General features: G+C 49.7%; 2 protein-coding genes across 3 annotated transcripts; both read right to left on the bottom strand.

Moving 5' to 3' along the window:
• Positions 1-1,598: 1,598 nt before the first annotated feature.
• On the bottom strand, positions 1,599-15,426 carry Scarf1 (scavenger receptor class F member 1). The gene is made up of 11 exons (XM_027426740.2): positions 15,069-15,426; positions 14,693-14,751; positions 14,354-14,455; positions 13,050-13,572; positions 8,379-8,597; positions 7,864-7,992; positions 6,862-6,965; positions 6,607-6,724; positions 4,332-4,453; positions 4,091-4,237; positions 1,599-2,911 (listed from the first exon to the last, which is right to left on the bottom strand). Exons 1-11 carry the CDS (start codon positions 15,266-15,268, stop codon positions 2,070-2,072), a joined length of 2,565 nt encoding a protein of 854 aa, XP_027282541.1. The 5' UTR covers positions 15,269-15,426; the 3' UTR covers positions 1,599-2,069.
• Positions 15,427-15,566: 140 nt separating this feature from the next.
• Rilp (Rab interacting lysosomal protein) lies at positions 15,567-18,780 on the bottom strand. 2 transcript variants are annotated; one of them, XM_027426742.2, is made up of 8 exons: positions 18,332-18,780; positions 18,166-18,259; positions 17,967-18,073; positions 17,692-17,895; positions 17,269-17,414; positions 16,785-16,907; positions 16,241-16,324; positions 15,567-15,972 (listed from the first exon to the last, which is right to left on the bottom strand). In XM_027426742.2, the coding sequence occupies exons 1-8, from the start codon at positions 18,551-18,553 to the stop codon at positions 15,828-15,830; spliced, it is 1,125 nt and encodes a 374-aa protein (XP_027282543.1). In that variant the 5' UTR covers positions 18,554-18,780; the 3' UTR covers positions 15,567-15,827. The 2 variants fall into 2 exon arrangements, with proteins under 2 accessions (XP_027282543.1, XP_027282544.1); XM_027426743.2 differs by having other exon boundaries at positions 17,692-17,877; positions 18,332-18,775.
• Between the last annotated feature and the right edge of the window lie 292 nt (positions 18,781-19,072).

Below are 19,072 nucleotides of genomic sequence, written 5' to 3'. Positions count from 1 at the left end.
GGACCATCACATCAATTTTTTTTGTTTGTTATTGTTTCCTTAGTGCCATCAAATTTTATGAAAAAGCTTTACATTCACTGACATCTAAAAATAAACCTGGGAGGCTGGAGAGATGGTTCAGAGGTTAAGAACACTGGCTGTTCTTCCAGAGGTCCTGAGTTCAATTCCCAGCAACCACATGGTGGCTCACGAACATCTGTAATGAGATCTGGTGCCCTCTTCTGGCCTGCAGGCACACAATGGAGACAGAATACTGTATACATAATAAATAAATCTTTAAAAAAATAAAAATAAAGCTAAGCATGGTGACACATGCTTTTAATGCTGATACTCAGGAGGTAGAAGCAGGTGGATTTCTGTGAGTTCCAGGCCAGTCAGTCAGTGTACATAGTGAGATCCTATCTCAAAACAAAACAGACAGACAAACATAATTTGTAAGACAAACAAGGAATTCTTTTCAACATGTATCCTGAGACACAAAGTGTGGCTAGCCAAATGTCAGTGGGTAGAGGCTCTTGCCCACAAGCCTAACCACCCTGGAATCCACAAGGTAGCAAGAGAGAATCCATATCCACAGGAATGCATTTAAAATGGCACATGCACAGGAACACACGGGCACAAAAAGAAAAAAAAAGTCTGTAGAGATGGTTCAGCAATGAAGGTCTCTTGTTCTTGCAGAGAACACAGGGTTTGGTTCCCACCACCTACAGGGTGGCCTACAACCATCCATAACTCCAGTTCCAAGGGATCCACTACCCATTCTGACTTCTGAGGGTACCAGGCACACACATCGTGAACAGATATGTGAAGGCAAAACACTTAAATACATAAAATCTTTTTTTTTTGTTTTTGTTTTTTGTTTTTTGTTTTTGTTTTTTGAGACAGGGTTTCTCTGTGGCTTTGGAGACTGTCCTGGAACTAGCTCTTGTAGACTATGCTGGTCTGGAACTCACAGAGATCCACCTGCTTCTGCCTTCCTAGTGCTGGAACTAAAGGCATGTGTCACCACCACCTGGCTAAAATCTTAATTAAGTTTTTTTTTTTTTTTGATTTTGCTTTTTTGTTTTTTTCTATACAGGGTTTCTCTGCATAGAAAGTCAGGTTGTCCTAACTATCTGGAACTTGCTCCGTAAATCAGGCTGGTCTCAAACTCAAAGATCTGACTGCCTCTGCCTTCCAAGAGATGGTATTAAAGGAGTGCACCACCACTGGCCAGCAAAACCAATTTTAAATATTTGTTCAACTGGGCTGATGTGTAGCTCAGTTGGTAGTACACCTGCCTACCATGCGTGGAGCTCTATACAAACAGAAAACTCAGGTTGTACAGGCCAGCCCTTGGGAGGTAGTGGCAAGAGGATCATAAATTCAAGGACATTCCCAGCCACAGAGCAAGTTTGAGACCAGCCTGGGCTACATGAGAGACCCTGTCTCAAAAAAGAATAACTAGAGAAGTGGCTCTAAGGTCACAGGGTTGGCAACCTGAGTGTTAGCCCCAGACTCACAAGGTGACAGGAAAGAATTAACTCCCAACAGTTGGCCCGACATCCACGTGAATGTTGTGGCACATACACTCCCCCCCAAATAAACAGTACATTTTCTAAAAGAGATATTAGTTTAATCAATCTTTATCATCAAATATTTAGGTGGTTTTCCATTTCAGAAAAAAAAATGTTATAAAGTGATGGAAAGAATGGTCTTGTGATAGAGTCCAGGACAACAGAAAAAGAGTCCTGTAGCTCTCTCCTTCCTCTGACCCATTCTGCAGGGTCTCTATCCAGGCATTCCAGTCCCACCTGGGGACACTGCCAGGGCCAGACCTACAGCCAGGTGGCCTCTAATTCTTGCTTCTTTGAGGGCTTGGTTTCTGCTTTAGTCTGTCACAGCTTTGGCATCAATTCCCAGCACAAAGCCCAATCTGGTCCATGGCAGTCTCAGCATCCTCCTCTCCCCACACTGGTCCATAGCAGTTTCAGCATCCATCTCTCCCCACATTGGTCCATAACAATTTCAGCATCCTCCTCTTCCCACATCCCCATCCACAGTCTTCCAACTCACCAAATTCAGGGTCCTCAGTGCTGTGGCAGCACAGACATGGGCACATAATTCTCATATAGGGGCTCCTCCTGCTCCTTCTCTTCAGCCTGCTTCTGGGAACACTGTTCCAGGGAGCTGTTCCCAGAGACTGGCTCCTGGACTGTTGTTAAGCTCTCAATGCCATCTCCCATACCTCTGGATGCTTCTTCTGGCCTAACTTCAGTGGACTCAACGGTTCCAGAGAGCATGGCTTCTGGAGCTGAGCCAGAGCTCTGGGACAGCCCAGAGCTGCCCTGGTTCCGACCTAGAGATCGGCGTAAAGGCTTGGGGATGGCACTCTTGACCTTGGGTACTGCCTGATCTTTCTGGTAGTTTCCCAAACGACGGAAGACAGACAAGACAGGGCCCTCGGGTTTCTGGGGTGTCCCTGCCAGCATATAGATTGTGGCCACAGAGCCTGAGCTCTCCTGGATGCTGCCATTGGTGGTTTCCACACACTCAGCCACTGTCTGGTTGGTAGGTGGGAGTTGATGACTAGTGGCAGCATCTCCAGGGCTTGTGGCAGTAGGAGTATCCTCCTCTGTGTTTGCTTGCTCTGGGCCTGCAGGCTCCTCAGCCTCCTGCCCTTCAGGACGTGGCTGAGCACCTCTCGAGAGTCTCTTGGGTTTTCGTATGGGGCTGGAGAGATCCCCTGAGTTTCGGCCATTCTGTGGTGCAAACTTAGTGCCTTCAGCAAAGGAGACAGATGGCCTTTTGGCCCGAGCCAGGCTGGAGGTGCGTGGGATGGGGAATGGTGTGGAAGCATCCTCAGGGGGAGGGAAGGGGCCTCCAGGAAGGCTGGCCGCTGGTGACTCTTCTTGGGTCACAGAGACCATCCCTGGCAGGGGAGGAGACAGAGTTGTGTAAGGCTAGGTACCCTGCTCTAATCCATTCTACCCAGGGCATGGATTCTTCCCAGAGGCCTCAAGAGGTGGCAAGGAAGAGTGAGGCGGGGGAGGGGCTGGTGCACTAGACACCACTCTTTCACTCTTCTCTCTCTACCCGTCCCCACTTTGAGCCACTGCCCATTATCTAAACACCATCACTACTGCTTAATTTTCACCTGCTAATTCCTACTGATTCTTCTCAACTCAATAGAGCCATTAGTAACAGGCACATTCCTTAACCCCAGTTACCCCAGACAGGGTAGCTTTGGAGTCCTTTTTTTAATATGTCTCACTAAAGCACAGGTGTTGTGACTGTCCTCTGGAGTGTTCAGCTGTTCCCCTGGAAAAGGATTATCCCAGATGGCCTTGCTGTTTACATTCTCTCATGGAGGGTTGGAGAGGGTCAAGAGACCCTCACCCACGTATCCAGCCCTTCCTACCACCTGTTGTATACAACGCTACTTTAAATGCATGTGGCCTCTGGGGAGGGGCTGGAATATATAGGCTGGGGAAATACAATAGAGGAGGGCTCCATCCATGTGACTGAGCAAGCCCACATTCCTGTGGGTAAAGGCTTTTTAGAGATGGCCTATTGCAGGGAGGAACACCCACCCCCTGTAAATGGAATTCTCACTATATGGAAACCCAATAAACTCATTGGTTCCCAGAATAAGATTTGGTGGTATTGTGCCTCAGTTTGTTGTTGAGACCTTAATTTTAGGAAAAGGGGTAGAAGTTGCTTATGTTTCTCCTGGAAGGAATTTTAGGACAATTCTGTCCTCTATTGTCGAGTGACATTTTATTTTCTTTTATTTATTAGGCAGGGTCTTTCTACATACCCCTGGCTATCCTGGAATTCACTGTTTAGACAAACCTGGACTTGAACTCACCTGCCTCTGCCCCCCAAATGCTGGGATTAAAGGCATGTGCCGCCATGCTCAGCATGACTTTTCTTTTTACTGCCCACCAGACTACAAGCTTGGTAAGGACAGTGCTCTCCTTTGTTCTGAACTTGTGCTCAAGCTAGAAACAGCAAGTGGACAACAAGCACTAGGCATCCATTTACTGAAGGAGCATGGAAGGTGCTGCGGCAGGCAAGGCTGCTGGGGCTGGGGGCTGCTGGGAGCTACCTTCTCGAGGTGGCACAGAGTAGGTGTGATTTTCATCCTCTTCTCCAGAGTCAGGGTCAGAAGAGAAGGAATCATCAGAGGCCCAGCCAGCAGATGGTGGCTCGATAAAGCTGTGGTTGAAGGGGATCTCCGGGTCGTGGTGAGAAACTATAGGGGGTCCAGGTCAGGTCTGGGCCTCATGAGAAGCCTTGTCCCATCTTGGCCCTAGACTCCTGACCCTGACCCCCCAGTGCCCACTTACCTGTCACCCAGGGTAGCTTGTAGTTACTTAGGGAACCACAGGGCAGTGAAGAGCCCAGGCTGGTGAGGGCCCCCCATACCTGCTGCTTCATTCTGAACAAGGCGGCTCCATTTCTCTCTGGCCTGAAAGGGTGGCAGAGGGAGGGTGATCAGTGTAAGATAAGGAGGCCCAGGTCAGACTGACAGGGTGTGACAGGTGACTATATCTACTTCAATGGCTTTGCACTGATGACAGAATCAAATCCAAACTACAGAGTGTTGCAGAATATTTGTTTACACTGTGAACATATGTCTTTGCCAAGGTGCCTTTTGATTGATTTAATAAAGAGCGGAGTGGTCAATAGATAGGCAGAAAGAGCTCAGGCAGGACTTCTGGGGACAGAGAAGACTCTGGGAAGAAGAAAGTAGAAGACACAGAGCAAACAGGATGTGCAGGAGGCAAGGTAACAGCCACAAGGCAGAATGTAGATTAATATAAATAAGCTAATTTAGGTTATAAGAACTAGTTAGGGGGCTGGAGAGATGGTCAGAGGTTAAGAGCACTGGCTGCTCTTCCAGAGGTCATGAGTTCAATTCCCAGCAACCATGGTGGCTCACAACCATCTATAATGAGATCTGGTGTTAAAATAAAAAAAAAAAAAAAGATCTATTAGGACAAGCCTAAGCTATAGATCGAGCTTTCATAGTTAATAAGAGGTCTCTGTGTCATTATTTGGGAGTTGGCGGGCAGGACAGAAAAAGACTCGCTACAATGGAGCACAAAATCTAAATCGCAGAAAATAACAAGGCTGTAGAGCAGCAGTTCTCAACCCATGGGTAATGACCCCTTTGACAAACTTCTTTCTACAAAAATATTGACATTACAAATCATAACAGTAGCAAAATTACAGTTATGAAGTAGCAAGAAAAATACTTTTATGATTGGGGGTCACCAACATGAGGAAACTTGTATCACAGGGTTGTAGCATTAGGAAGGTTGACAACCACTGCTCTAGAGCCAGGTAGTAACCATGTTAGCTCTGATTTCACTTTTCTTGGTCTCAGCAAATCTAACAACTATTGGCAAGGCCCAGCACCAGGTACAGTACTAGGTACATGCAATTGTTTCTCAAAAATGTAGTTCTTTGTGGCTGTCATCCTAGCTGAGGCCCAGGAACTTAGTGCCTTTGTCCCCACTCTACTCCACCCCCAAACTGGAGTGACAGCTTGTCAAAATTCTGACAGCCTTTGGACAGGTCCTCATCTTCTTCTGGGGGGCAGGGTGGGGTGCTGCTGCTCTACCCTCAGGCTCTATGCTCATCTACAAATGCACCGAAGCACAAAGGATAAAATCAAGGATTAGGGTCTAGTATGGCAATACAGTCCCGGAATCCTAGCATTCAAGTGGCAGATGAGTGAAGATATCCAGTTCATGATAGCCTGAGATACATAGTGAGGTATTTTCTCAAAAAACAAGCAAACAAACAAAGCTCAGGGCGCAGCTCAGTAGCAGAGCACTTGTTTAGCATGGCTATGAGCCCTGGCATGGTGAGGAGAAAGAACACTGGACAAAGAGTCCAGAGGGCCAGGGCCGGCCTCTATGTGAGCCATGAACAGCTGAGACACCATGAGCCTCGGTGTCTTAGTAAATGGATGAGAATAATCCTCACACCACATTCCCTGTTCCAAACCTCCATGATGTGGTGAGTTTCCAAGAGGCCAAGAGATACAGAGAACAATGGGATAGGTAAACACATTATCTCTGTCATCTACCTCTCAGGCATGTACTCTCAAAACCACAGCTCAGACCGTTCTGTCCCTCTCTTTCCTGACTTTGTTTGTCTGTTTGTTTTTTCAAGAGAGAGTTTCTCTGTGTAGCTTTGGCTATCCTGGAATTCGCTCTTTAGACTAGGCTGGCCCCAAACTCACAGAGATCCGCCTGCCTCTGCCTCCCAAGTGCTTGCTGGGACTAAAGGCGTGTGCCACCACTGCCAGGCTTTCCTGACATTTTGAGATCTGGTCTCCTCCCTTCTCTGCTGAGCTGTTGGATTCTCCTCTGTCCCCGACCTTGTCACGATGTCACGAGCTCAGCCCTCAGCTGCAAGTTTGACTTTGAGTCCCCTGCCACTCAGCACCCCCTGCTTGTGTTCATGTGACTCAGACACTTCCTTGTCAAAGGTGTCTAAGGAAGACAAGCAGTTCCAGGCTTTAATCTGTTCCAAGTATCATTACCTGATGTGTGACAAGTTCAGCCCTTTCCCACCCCAAAAGGAACACACAGAATGCCCAGTGTTTACCTGTCCTTGGGGTCCAGTCGGGTGGCTGAGCAGCAGTAAACACAGCAGATGAGACCCACAAGGAGCAGCAGCAGAGGTACCAGGATGCCCACAATGAGGGCGTTTTTACCATGTTGGCCTGGGGACATGGGAGATAGTCACATGTTCAGGGACTTTGAGGATCCCATTTTTGAAATGGGCCCATCCTTCCTTGCAGATGAGACTCATGAATACAATGGAAAGGACCAAATGTTCCCTCATCCTCCCTCCACTTACCCAGCTGGCAGGCCCCAGACACAGGGTGGCAGAGCCCCTCTGAGCATTGGCAGGGGGTAGAGCAGTTGTTTCCGTAGAAGCCAGGTGGGCAGGAATTATTGCAGCTAGAGGTGGAGAATAGAAAAGGCAGGCTGAAGGTACCTCAGAGGGGAAGATAGAGTAGATTTCTGGGTACTGTCCCTGCCCCATGCCGGCAGACACAGGCAGGCTTCTAAGTCACATGCTAAGTGGCCCTGCAGTGTTGAGAGTCAATGCAGAGACTTTGGGACCTACCTCTGACAACCTTCATCCCTCAGCCTTAATATGGGAGAAGCCAGATGCAGGGCATGAAGGACCTGTCCCGTCCCTAATGCCCTGGACCTCCATCCCTTCCTCTGTAAACAGGTCTTCTCCACTTGACACTCTGTGTTGTCCTTTAAATAGACACCTGCCTGGAGATGCTGGCTGTTTGACACCCACAGAACTAGAGGAACACCAGCAGGGTCTGTGTCCCACCCCTAAGTAAAGTCCCCGACTGCACAGTGAGCCCCTGTCCCTTCTTTGCCCTGATTTTTTTTCTTTCCTTTAAAAATTACTTTTATTTTTTCTTTCCTTTTAAAAAGTCTCATTTTTTTTAGTCCTTTTAGATTAATCTCTGAATTTCTTCAGAAGGCGCCACCCCACACAGGAGAATTAATGTCATAGTTGGAGAGAGTTTCTGGGAAGTAGAGAGGCGCAGTGAGAGATGGTGTTTTGTTGTTGTTGCTGTTTGTTTTGGTCTTTGGTTTTTGTTTTTTTGAGACAAGGTTTCTCTGTGTAGCTTTGGAGCCTGTCCTGGAACTCATTTTGTAGACCAGGCTGGCCTCCTCGAACTCACAGAGATTCACCTGCCTCTGCCTCCCAAGTGCTGGGATTAAAGGCGTGCGCCACCACCCCTGGATCAATGAGAGATGTTTAGGAAACATTACACAGAGGCCTGACCTCATCTCCCATAATCCCCTGTCCCCAGGGCTGAGTGCTTACCTGGTCCCCCAGTAGCCAGCACTGCAGACACATTCCCCTGTCACAGCATCGCAGGTCCCCTGAACACAGGTGGGGCAGATGGAGCTGCAGCCCTCCCCAAAGGAACCGAGGGGACAGGAGTTCTCACATCTGGGGCCACATAGGGGAAGCAAAAGTCAGAACCAGGAAGGCAGAAAGGCCCAACAACCTTTCCCATGTTCCCGAACTCAGGCTCCCAAAAGGGTCATTCCCCTGCAGCAAAGCTCATGTATACTTGGCCTTGAACCTGGAGCCAAACCCAAGTGGGTGGCAAACTACAGGACCCTGAAGGGAGAAGAAGAAAAGGACCAAGGAGGAGGCAGCTCCCAAAGCCACCCCAGAACCCCTCAGAACCTTCTCTTCCCCTCATCAGGGTCAGGAGGCAGTCCCTGAGCTGTGTGAATGTGACCTTTTTAGAAGGGGCAGCTCTCCCAGAAAGAGCAGCTGAGAGGAGGGGTCTAGGAGAAAAATGTATCCTGAGGAAGGTAGCCTCTCACCTGTGCCCTAGCCAACCAGGGTCACAGCGCTGGCAGTGCCCAGTTTCTGCATGACAGGGCTCTCCAAGCCGGCAGCGGGGGCACTGCTCACGGCACCTCTCACCAAAGGTTCCAAGAGGACATGGCTGTTTGCACTGAGTCCCGTTCCAGCCGGGCTTGCAGGACTCACAGGTGCCGGTGACTGGAGAGCATGTTGCATTCAGCTGGCAGTGGCCACAGCTGGCAAGAAAAAGGATTCATGGGTTCACTGGAAGCAGATTGAATGCCATACATTCCAACCTGTGAACTACCCACACTGCCTACTCAGGCCTCGGGACTCTACAGAGTGTCCAGGTCCTGGATGTATCCTTCATGCTGAAGCCTCGTCTGTGCAGTACATTGGAAAGGTCAGACAGATGATTTCCGAGGGCTCACAAGCCTCTGCCTCACTCCTGAGACCCTGCTCTGTGACTCATCCTTCCCTGAGTTCACAAGGGATGTCAGAAGCTACTAGCCCAGCTGGGGCAGCCAAGTTACCACCCACCCTCTGTCTCTCTCCCACCCAGCCATCTTCCTCCCCTTGCTCTGTTCTATTTCCCATACCACACAATCTCTGAGGCTAGGACTGAGTGACTGGGAGCAGGGACACGTGCCACATAAGAAACTGCTCAGGAAGCCAGGCGTTGGTGGCGCATGCCTTTAATCCCAGCACTCGAGAGGCAGAGGCAGGTGGATCTCTATGAGTTCGAGACCAGCCTGGTCTACAAGAGCTAGTTCCAGGACAACCTTCAAAGCCACAGAGAAACCCTGTCTTGAAAAAAACAAAGAAAGAAAGTAACTGCTCAAGAGGCTGTGAGATGAGAGTCACACAGGAGTTTGAGACTAGCCTCAACTATATACTGGGCAGAATACAGATACCTTGTACATATTTTTATTAATTTATGATTAATTATTACTATCATTTTTTTTGAAATAGGGTTTCTCTGTGAAATAGTCTTGACTGTCCTGGAATTCACTCTGTAGACCAGGCTGGCCTCAAACTCACAGAAATCTGTCTGCTTCTGCCTCCCAAGTGCTGGAATTAAAAGCATGCACCACCACAGTCTGGCTTATTTATTTTTTTAAGGTATATTAGTTTAACTAGAACAGAAAAGTCTACAGACCCATTCTTCTTGAATATACACATGGTACATCTGTGGCATTCAGTAGAAACCCTTCTTTTTTTCCTTAACGTGTAGGAGTATTTTGCCCACATGTATGTCTGTACACCACTTGCTTTCCTGGTGACCAAGGAAGCCAGACTAGGGCTTTAGAAACTGGAGTTACAGATGATTTCAAGCCATCATGTGGGTGCCAAGGACTCAAACCCTGGTCCTTGGCAAGAGCAGCCAGTGCTCTTAACTGCTGAGCCATATCTCCAGGCCCCAAGACTCTGTCATTAAAAGATAAATAATGCTCGCTGTAATGGGACACACCTTTAATCCCAGCACCAGAAAAGTCATGTAGCCAGGAAGAGGCAGAAGCAGGCAGATCTCTGTGAGTTCATAGATAAGAATGTACATTCTTGCACTATATAACACAATATGGTCTATATGGTGAGACCGTCTCTCAAAAGGAAATACATAGGCAGTTGGGTGTGGTGGCCTATGCCTTTAAGCAGGCAGATCTCTGTGAGTGGGAGATCATCCATGTATGTGGTAACCAAGGCTTTTACACTGAGAAACACTGTCTCAAAAACAAAAACAAAAAAATACATAGGTACCGGAGAGATGGTTCAGTAGTTAAGAGCAGTTCTAGAGCAGTGGTTTTCAACCTATGAATCTCTACACTTCTGGGGGGTTGAATGACCCTTTTACATGGGTCACATATCAGATATCCTATATATCAGATATTTACATTCTAATTCATAACAGTTGCAAAACTACAGTTACAAAGTAGCAACAAAATAATCTTATGGTTGGGGTCACCACAACATAAGGAACTGTCTTAAAGGGTGCAGCATTAGCAAGGTTGAGAACCATTTTTGTAGAGGAATAGCGTTCAGTTCCAACCTATGAACTACCCATACTGCCTACTCTGGCCTCCGGACACTAAAGAGCATCCAGGTCCTGGATGGAGTTACATACAGTTGTAAGTGAGTTGTAAGTCAACGGTATGTAACTCCAATTCTAGGCAATCTGGTGTCCTCTTCTGGCCTCTGCAGGCACTAGTGCATAGACATACATGCTGGTAAAACACCCCACATGCATAAAATAAAACCAAAGATTTAAAAATATTATTAAAAATAAATGAGCCAGGCAGTGGGGGAACACAGCTTTAATCCCAGCACTTGGAAAGCAGAGGCAGGTGGATATCAGTGAGTTCGAGGCCAGCCTGGTCTACAGAGTTCCAAGACAGTCAAGGCTACACAGAGAAACCCTGTCATGAAAAACCAAAATAGATGGATAGATAGATAGATAGGTCAAATAGAAATTATTCGTCGAAATAGTTTCAGGATTAACGTATCTTAATTTTCCACTGATGCTAATAGAAGCTTGATTCTTCTCTCCAGATACTTAATCATCTGGGATCCATTACCAGGGAGAAAAGGTGCTCATAAAATCAGAAGCTGAACTGGGTATGGTGTCTCATGTGCTAATCCCAGCACTCAGAGGCAGAGTCGGGAAGACCTTGTCATTAAAAATATAAATAAAATAAACCAGTTTGGCTGATTCTGACTAGCATTCAGAAAAAAAAAAAAAAAATACTACAAGCTGAGAGTGGTGCTGAAAGCCCAGTGCTCAGGAAGCAGAGAAAGGAAGATTGCCTGGGTTATATAGTGAGCTCCAGGGCTATGGAGTGAGACCCTGCTCAAAAATATCAAAGAAAAGGAGAAGAGAGGAGCTGGCTTGTGGTGGTGAACGCCTGTATTTCCAGCATGTGGAAAGAGGAGGCAAGGAGGATCAGGCGTTTGAGGTCAGCCTAATTTACATGAGATTGAAACCCACACCAAAACCAAACCAAACCAAAGAGAAAAAGGAAAAAAAAGAGGAAAACAAAAAGAAAAAGACTATAGCAATTCTTATTTGTTCATAGTAAAGGCTGGGTTTTATGTTGTCTGGCTACATTTGACTCCAGTTATTTCAAATACTCACTACAGGTATTGTGGGATATAATGTCTTGCCATACATTTTGCTCCCTGACCTTTCTGGTGATGGGAATTGAACTTAGGGCTTTGTGAGTGCCAGGCCAGCTCTTTACCATTGATCTGTATCCCCAACCCCATTCCTTTTTCTAAATATAGCTTGTTGCTACTTTGTGAGGAGGGGAATTATTGAGACAGTATCTTCATGTAGCCCAGGCTAGCCTCAGACTTGCTAAGTTGTTAAAGGTGATAGTAAATGGTCCTGCTGCCTCTAGCCTGCTTTGTTACTATTGATCCTACATGGTCCTGCTACCCCAGTGTGCAGCCCAGTCTGACATCCAATGTGTCATCCTATGCTTCTGCCTTCCAAGTGCTGGGATTATAGGCCTACCCCAACCACAACAGGCTGTGCAGCAATTGTCTGTTTTACTTTTTTGAGAGTCTCACTTATGTAATGCTGGCTGGCTTGAACTTGCTATGTAAACCAGGCTAGGAACATGTAGCCTAACAGGGAATCCTCTTGCCTCAGCCTCCTGAGTGCTGGGATTATAGGGGATATTGAGTGCTGGGATTATAGGGGATGTGTACACACACACACACACACACACACACACACACACACACACACATATATATATATATATACACACACATATACACACATATATATATATATATATATATATATATATATATATATATAGGGTCCCACTATGTAGTTCTGGTTGGCCTGGAGCTATGTAAACCAAGCTGGCCTTGAACTCAGAGATCTGCTTGCCTCTCTTCACCAGACCTGGGATTAAAGGTATGTGCTACTATGCAGAATATACATATATTCTGTATCAGTGATTCTCGACCCTTTTGGGGGTTGAATGACCCTTTCACAGGGGTCACATATCAGATGTGACCCACATTACAATTCATAACAGTAGCAAAAGCACAGTTATGAAGTAGCAATGAAAATAGTTTTACGGTTGGGGGTTACCACAACACGAGGAACTGGATTAAAGGGTTGCAGCATTAGGACAGATGAAAACCATGCTCCATATGTTTGAGCGTCTGTGTGGAGGTACATGAACATGAGTGCAGTCATCAGGGCGGCAGGTGTGGGTGCTGAGAACAAGACTCAGGGCCTCCGAAAGAGCAGTACATTGGAGTGCCTCTCTCCAGATCAGGGGTTTTCATTTTTTGTTTCTTTGTTTTTGTTTTGTGTTTTTGAGGCAGGGTTTCTCTGTGTAGCCTTGGCTGTCCTGGAACTAGTCTGTAGACCAGGCTGGCCTCAAACTCTGAGATCCACCTGCCTCTTCTTTCCTGAGTCCTGGGATTAAAGGCAGGAACCACCACTGCCCAGCTTCTACTTTTTAACATTAATGGGCTGAGAGAAGTAGGCATGGATAGACATAGATGCATCGAAGTTTTTTCTCTCATTCCTAATATATATAGCCAGGCTATGTAAATATATAATATAAATATATATATTTTGGAGATCACCTGAGATACTCCCTCTATCATCTGACTTATTTCTTGCCCCCCCCCCCTGCCGCCTGCAGCTTCCCTGTGCCCCTTACCTTTCTCTGCACTGTACTCCATAGTGGCCAGGGTTGCAGGGCAGCTCACAGCGGGCTCCATAGAAGCCAGGAGGGCAGGAACAATGGCCAGAAGTAACACTGCACTGGCCTCGAACACACTGGCACCTGTGATTACACTCAGGACCCCACCAGCCCGGCAGGCAGGTACAGTGGCCAGAGTCCTGCACACAGGGCGAGTTGTGACAGCTGCACTTGAAGCTGCAGCGGCGGCCCCACCATCCAGATGGGCACAGGCAGGCTCCAGTGGTCTGGTCACAGCGTGCTGCTGGGTTGCACTGGCATGGGCGACGACACGTGGGTGACCACCAACCAGGATCGCAGTGACATAAGCCTGTCTTTTGGTCGCACTGTCCGTGGGGGCCGCAGGTGCAGGTGAACTCACAGAGTCTGCCCCAGTAGTTGGGCTGGCACCGGCACACACCGGTGGCCGACTCGCACTGGCCACGTGGATGGCAAGGGCAGGTCTCTCGGCAGTCAGGGCCCCAGTACTGGCCTGGGCAGCCTGTGAGGTTAGGAGTGGGAGGTAAGTGAGTTCAAGGCTGGGCACAGGTCCTCTCCCTGCCCCTTCCTCAAGGAAAAGGACACAGGCCTGGTCTTCAAGAGCCAAGGGCAGACCCTGAGAATATCTGGGAGCTTTTCCTCTTGGGACCCAGCTCATTTCCGGCCCCAGATTCAGATGACAAAACCCTTAGCCTTGGCTTAACCTCCATTTCACATTCCAGAACACAGATCTTAAGTTTGACAGAGATGTGTCCAGTCTCATAGGTGGATAGGATTTTTCATTCAAGTCCCTTCTCTCTCCCTGTGAGGTGTCCCCCTACCCTTGGCCATCACTGACACCTGGATTTCCTGTAAAAGATGCCCACCAGGACGACAGGAATGTCCACATGTCCTCTTCCAACCCAGGAATTCTTCATGCCTACTATCCACCCCTTCTTAGGAGTCTAGTTCCAGGCTCCTCCTACTCTCTGCTTAAGTATGAAGTATAGTTAGCAGGGATCGCAGCCCAGGGTCTCCCACCCACCTCTTTTATTTGTCCTTACAGAGAAGTTAAAAGTGAAGCTACCAGACAAACAGGGTTTTATGGCTGTGGGTAAAAACCAGATTCCACCCCCCACACCCAGGGCATCTTCTCATCACTACCTCTTTCTGAACCTGTTTCCTCAGTGAAGCTTGGGGGATTTTGACCTTGCCCTTCTAAGTTTATACCTCTATTTGCTTTGCCTACTTCCTACCCCTCAGCCACTTTTGCCCAACAACTTCACCCGACCACTGAAACTCACGGGAGCTGCACTGGGCTCCGAAGAATCCAGGTTTACATCGACAGAGGCCTGGCTTCACGCACACCTCATCTTTCTTGCAGGCATCAGGCCCCTCACAGATGGCTGAAAAACACCCCACGCAGGATAGAAAGGACTGGGACACAAAGGGTACCCCTGCCCCTCTCACCCACTCCTGGGGCTCTGCTCCCTTCAAGGCCATCCTCTTAGTACTGGAGAGGGGGGTACGTGTCATAGGGTGGACACTGGCTCCAGGGCTCAGGAGGGGAGGTAATATAGGAAGGGTTGTCACTGGGTCATATCCTTCCTTTCCTTGGCTAGGGGACTGTCCTGGCTACTCACGGATGGTGCATTCTTCATCTTTCTGCCTCCAGCCTGGGCAGCACTGGAGCTCAGAGGGGCTGTAGGGTAGGAAGGCGATAGGAGGTCCCTGTAGCGTGGGTCACGAATGCTGGCTGAGGTGTGGGAGTCTCTCCAGCCCCACTTAGGAAATCTAGCCCTGATGTCACAGCCCATAGTCATAATATCCATGTCCCAAACCCTCTTTTCTCCTTCCCTGACCTTCCCACCATCTGCCCTGGCCATCTATTACCTGCCAGGCAGCCCATAGAGCCCCCTTCCTTCAGGCCCATGACCTCCTACCCACCTCTTTATTTCCCAAGATGACTCAACTCTAATCAGCCACCATCTCTACCAGGCAGACCCCCATAAGACCCACCTGCTGCCTCTACAGACATGCTGACCAGCTGGGTCTAGTGTGGATCCCTGGGTCTCCCGAGTCCAGAGGAGCAGCAGAGGGAACACCAGCCCTAATCCCATGGCGGCCAGTGGAGTAGGAGGGCCTGGTTTGATCTGGTCCCCACAGCGCCCAACCCCCTCCCTGTTTCCTCCCAAGGCTTTTCCTGAGGAAGCCAGCATAGAGGGCGGGCTGCTATGAGGCACCTCCCTGGAGGGCAGGCAGCTCAACACTCAGAAATGAAAGGTGAAGTCTGAGTGGACTTAGCCTACAGGAACAAAAGACTGAAGCCACAGGTTCCCCAAGTACTGTAGACAGGCAAAGCAGTAGGGTGAGGGTAGGAGCCATATTCCCAAAATAAAGAAACATTCCTCATTCCCAATGAAGAGATCTTGCAATGAAACATCACCATGTCACCATGCCTCTGTTCTTGGCCAGGCTGGGAGGGAACACAGACCACTGACTGACAGACAGAGAGCATTTTTAGGGGTATTATGGGTACGAGCTTTATTGCACTGGTCACCTGCATAAGCCTCAAGGGAGACAGGCTCACAATGGAGCTCAGAGACAGAGATGTCAAGGAAGGGAGACAGGCTGAAATCTCATCATGCCTAGGGCAGGCTAGGTATAAGGGGAGCCACGTCCTTGTTTGAGGTCACACATCCATACACAGCCAGAACCCAAAGTTAGGCCTATTGTATAGCTGAAGCCCTTGGACCATAGAAAGCAGAGAAGGGCTCATCAGGAGTTGGTGGTTGGAAGGCTGTCCACAGGTTCCAGGTGGGGTTGCTGTGGGGTTGCTTCTCCTTCCTGTAGACTGCTGGGAGCTATACTGCTGGTCTCAGCTTCAGGGGCCTCAGTTTCACCCCGATACCATAAGCTAAAGCTGGAAGGAAAACCAAGAGAGACGTAGGTACATTGAGTCAGGAAGGCAGAGGTGTCAGGGATGTGGGCTGAAGGTGGAGAGGTGAGGAGGGGGCTTTGGAGGAAAGAGGATGGCACAAGGTCAGAGGAAACTGAAGGTACTTAGGGCAAAGATGCAGGAAAGAAGACAGAGAGCAGCATGAAAGGCAGTAGAACAGGAAAAAAGGGTGGAGAAGAACCAGGCAGGCCCCTCCTTCACCCTCCTCCTGACCTCCCCTCCTCCAACATACAAATTCTGTATTCTGGATCCAGGAACTAGTGGAGCCTCTTCCTTGTCATTGGAGAGCAGGAGCCACGAGTCGTCCTCATCATCACTAAGATCAAGAAATGGAGGTCTTAAGGGATACTCTGAGTCCAGCTCATGTGGAGCTTCCTGAACTACTACTTTCAGGAGCATCAGGGGAAGATGGAGGGACTGCAGAGGCCTCAGGGCTGGAGAGGGGACACTGAGGAGACATGGGACATCTTGAGGCTTTCACTTTATAGTCCAGCAAACGACAACCTCTCACAAGGCTGCAGCCACAGCTTTCTTTAGGAAAGAGATCCAGCCAAGGAAAGAAATAGAAATGAATGTCAAGTGGCATTAATAATTTCTGCAGCAGGATGGACAGCAGCCAGGGCAACTGGGAGCAGTGGGTTCCAGAGGGAAGGAAGAATGACAACTGGACAGCAGGTTCAGTGAAGTACAGGGCATGGCGAGACTGGGTCATTGGGCACAGTAGAACTGCAGCAGGCAGAAGGACTTGTTCAGTGGGTATGGAGGCAGGATCTTACCTGCTCTCTGCTTCCTCTGCTGTCCCTAACATCTTGGCCTTGATCTTCTTCCGCTGTTTCTTGACTGCTACCTTCATGGCTTCAAGTAGAAGCCCAGGGACCCGGTGATCTGTGAGCAGCTCTCTAAAGAGGGGGTGGAGGGGGAAGAAAGTGGGAATACCAACAGTAGGTTTCCAGCTAGTACCTGAGCTCTGCTCAGTTTCCCCTGGAAACACCCGAAGACGCTGTATCTCTAACACCTCTGAACTGAACTTAGATGGCCCCTCTTAAGAATACTTCCGACCTGCTGCTCCAGCTTGGTAACTCCTGGTGTTGCCCTGTTTGAATGAGGTTCCAGAAGGGCAGGGACTATGGAATTTATTTCTTCCCAGTGCCTGAACAGGACACTGGAAAATGTCACTGCTGACCCTATAAATGATCCAAAGAATGAGGTGGGGTGACCTTTAGCCCAGGAACAGGCACCCTGGCTCCCGGGGCCCCTCACCGCTGGAAGTAGGCCAATTCCTCCTTGAGCAAGAATACGTTGGCTTTGAGTTCATTCCTCTCCTGAAGGATCTGCTTAAGCTCCTCCCGGCTGAAGCCACACTGAACGTCCTCTGGAGGGCGCCCTGGCTGCTGCAGAGCATCCACCTGTGCAAGGTTAGGCATGATTAGAGGGTAGCCTCTCTTAGCCCTCCCCTAAATCCCAGCGCTCACAGTAATGTTAAGGGAAATGTCTGGCAGGAAAAGTTAAGGGACAAGGTTGCTGCTACAGTAGGTGTCGGACTTCTGCTGCAACGGAACTCTGTTGCTGCCTTCCGACTTTCTGCGGACCTTCTCTATACTGCATGGCACACCCAGGCCGGGCCCACCAGGTGCTGGATGTTGTGAGCACTGGGATGTATCCTGACTCCTCTCCGGCTCTCACCCGGTCATCTGGGGTTGCTGCTTCGGGCTTCAGCCTCTGTTCTTCAGCCAGCTGGCGGCAGCCATCCTGAGCTATTTGGCGCTCCCTCTCTCTGTCCTGCGCCGCTCTGAGTTGGGTCTGCACTGCGGCCAGCTTGTGCCGCAACTCCGAGTTGACCAGCAGGAGGCGCTGCAGCTGCTCCTGCAGCTGGGGGTGGAGCGAGAGCTAGTGGGCGGAGCTCCAAAGCCCGCCCCTGCCCCGCCCCATTCCGCGCTCCCGTCTGGTCCCGCGCTCACAGCTTCTGATTCTTGACTTCGGCGCATTAGATCTCGGCTGTGTGCCCGAAGTTCGTCCCGCTGTCTGTCCGTCACTTCCTTGAGCTGTCGCAGCAGTGCGCGCTCCTCTGAGGAAGGGGTGTTCTTAACACCGGTCTCCGGGGTGCGAAGGTCCCGGGTGCCCCTTAGCTCACTGTGCTCCGGCGGGACCCGCACTCACCCTGCGGCCCTGAGCCTAGCTCCCTGCGGAGGCGCTGGTTCTCCTCGCGCAGCCGCCGCAGCTCCAGTTCCGCCTGCTGCGCGGACACCTGCAGCTGGAGGAGCCAGGGGACTTGGGGTTAGGGCCTGCCGGTTGCCCGGGGTAAGAGGAGGAGCCGGTGACTCACCGAGTCCGGAGCAGGCCCCACGGCCGCCTTTTCCAAGAGTTCCAGCGCCCGCACCACTAGAGGCACCAGCCCAGCCGCCGCGTCGGGCCCGAAACGGCGTGCCAGCTCCTGCAGCTCAGTGCCCAGGGCCCCCGCTAAATGGTACACGAGCTCCGCAGCTGACCCCGCGCCCACAGCAGAGTCCTGGCTGGGTGGTCCGGGCGCTGCCCTCCTGGGTTCCATTTTTCCTCTCCTAAGGCCAAAAGCCGCCCCCACCCTCAACTGGGGCAGGAAAAAGCCAAACAGTTCCGGCCCAGGAAGTTTAGGGCCATAAGGGGCGGAGTAAAAGCGACAAGGGAGGAGCAAATGGGGAAAAAGGCCTTGGGGTGGGAGAGTGCTCTGGGACCCTTGAGCCCTATTCTGGTCCACCTACAAGGTCACTGGATACAGGCAGGACAGCCAACTTCCAGGCAGGTATCCAAGAGCTGAGAGGCAGGGCTATAAGTGGTCACTTTAGGCAAACCCTCCCCGTAGTGCCTGATCCAGGCTCCACCCCTAGACTTGGCTGCCAAGCACTCCAGAGGTGAAAGACTGAAGGTCAGCAAATAGCCTTTACTGGACTGCTGGGACAGCCACCGATGTGCTTGTTACCCCACCAGGAACGACAAGGTTTACAAATGGACAAGGCCAGGCATTACAGCTACAGGACCAGAGTCCTAGAAGCGATGTTGAAAATAGGTGGTTTCCAAGAACACAAACCAA

The sequence above is a fragment of the Cricetulus griseus genome, chromosome 7, assembly GCF_003668045.3.
Source record: "Cricetulus griseus strain 17A/GY chromosome 7, alternate assembly CriGri-PICRH-1.0, whole genome shotgun sequence".
In the NCBI taxonomy this organism is placed as follows: domain Eukaryota; kingdom Metazoa; phylum Chordata; class Mammalia; order Rodentia; family Cricetidae; genus Cricetulus; species Cricetulus griseus.
The sequence above is the reverse complement of the archived record's forward strand: the minus strand, read 5'-3'. Positions and strand labels throughout refer to the sequence as shown.

Bases quoted from the DNA above. Each gene is read 5' to 3' on its own strand.
- Rilp (XM_027426742.2), bottom strand. From the start codon at position 18,553: ATGGAACCCAGGAGGGCAGCGCCCGGACCACCCAGCCAGGACTCTGCT. The intron at 18,074-18,165 runs GTGAGTGCGGGT...CCCCTTCCTCAG, and splicing joins GCTAGGCTCAGGGCCGCAGG to AGGAGCGCGCACTGCTGCGA. The intron at 17,896-17,966 runs GTGAGCGCGGGA...TCCGCCCACTAG, and splicing joins GAAGTCAAGAATCAGAAGCT to CTCTCGCTCCACCCCCAGCT.
- Scarf1 (XM_027426740.2), bottom strand. From the start codon at position 15,268: ATGCTGGCTTCCTCAGGAAAAGCCTTGGGAGGAAACAGGGAGGGGGTT. The intron at 7,993-8,378 runs GTGAGAGGCTAC...ATGTGGCCCCAG, and splicing joins CCTGGTTGGCTAGGGCACAG to ATGTGAGAACTCCTGTCCCC. The intron at 4,454-6,606 runs GTAAACACTGGG...CCACCCTTTCAG, and splicing joins CGACTGGACCCCAAGGACAG to GCCAGAGAGAAATGGAGCCG.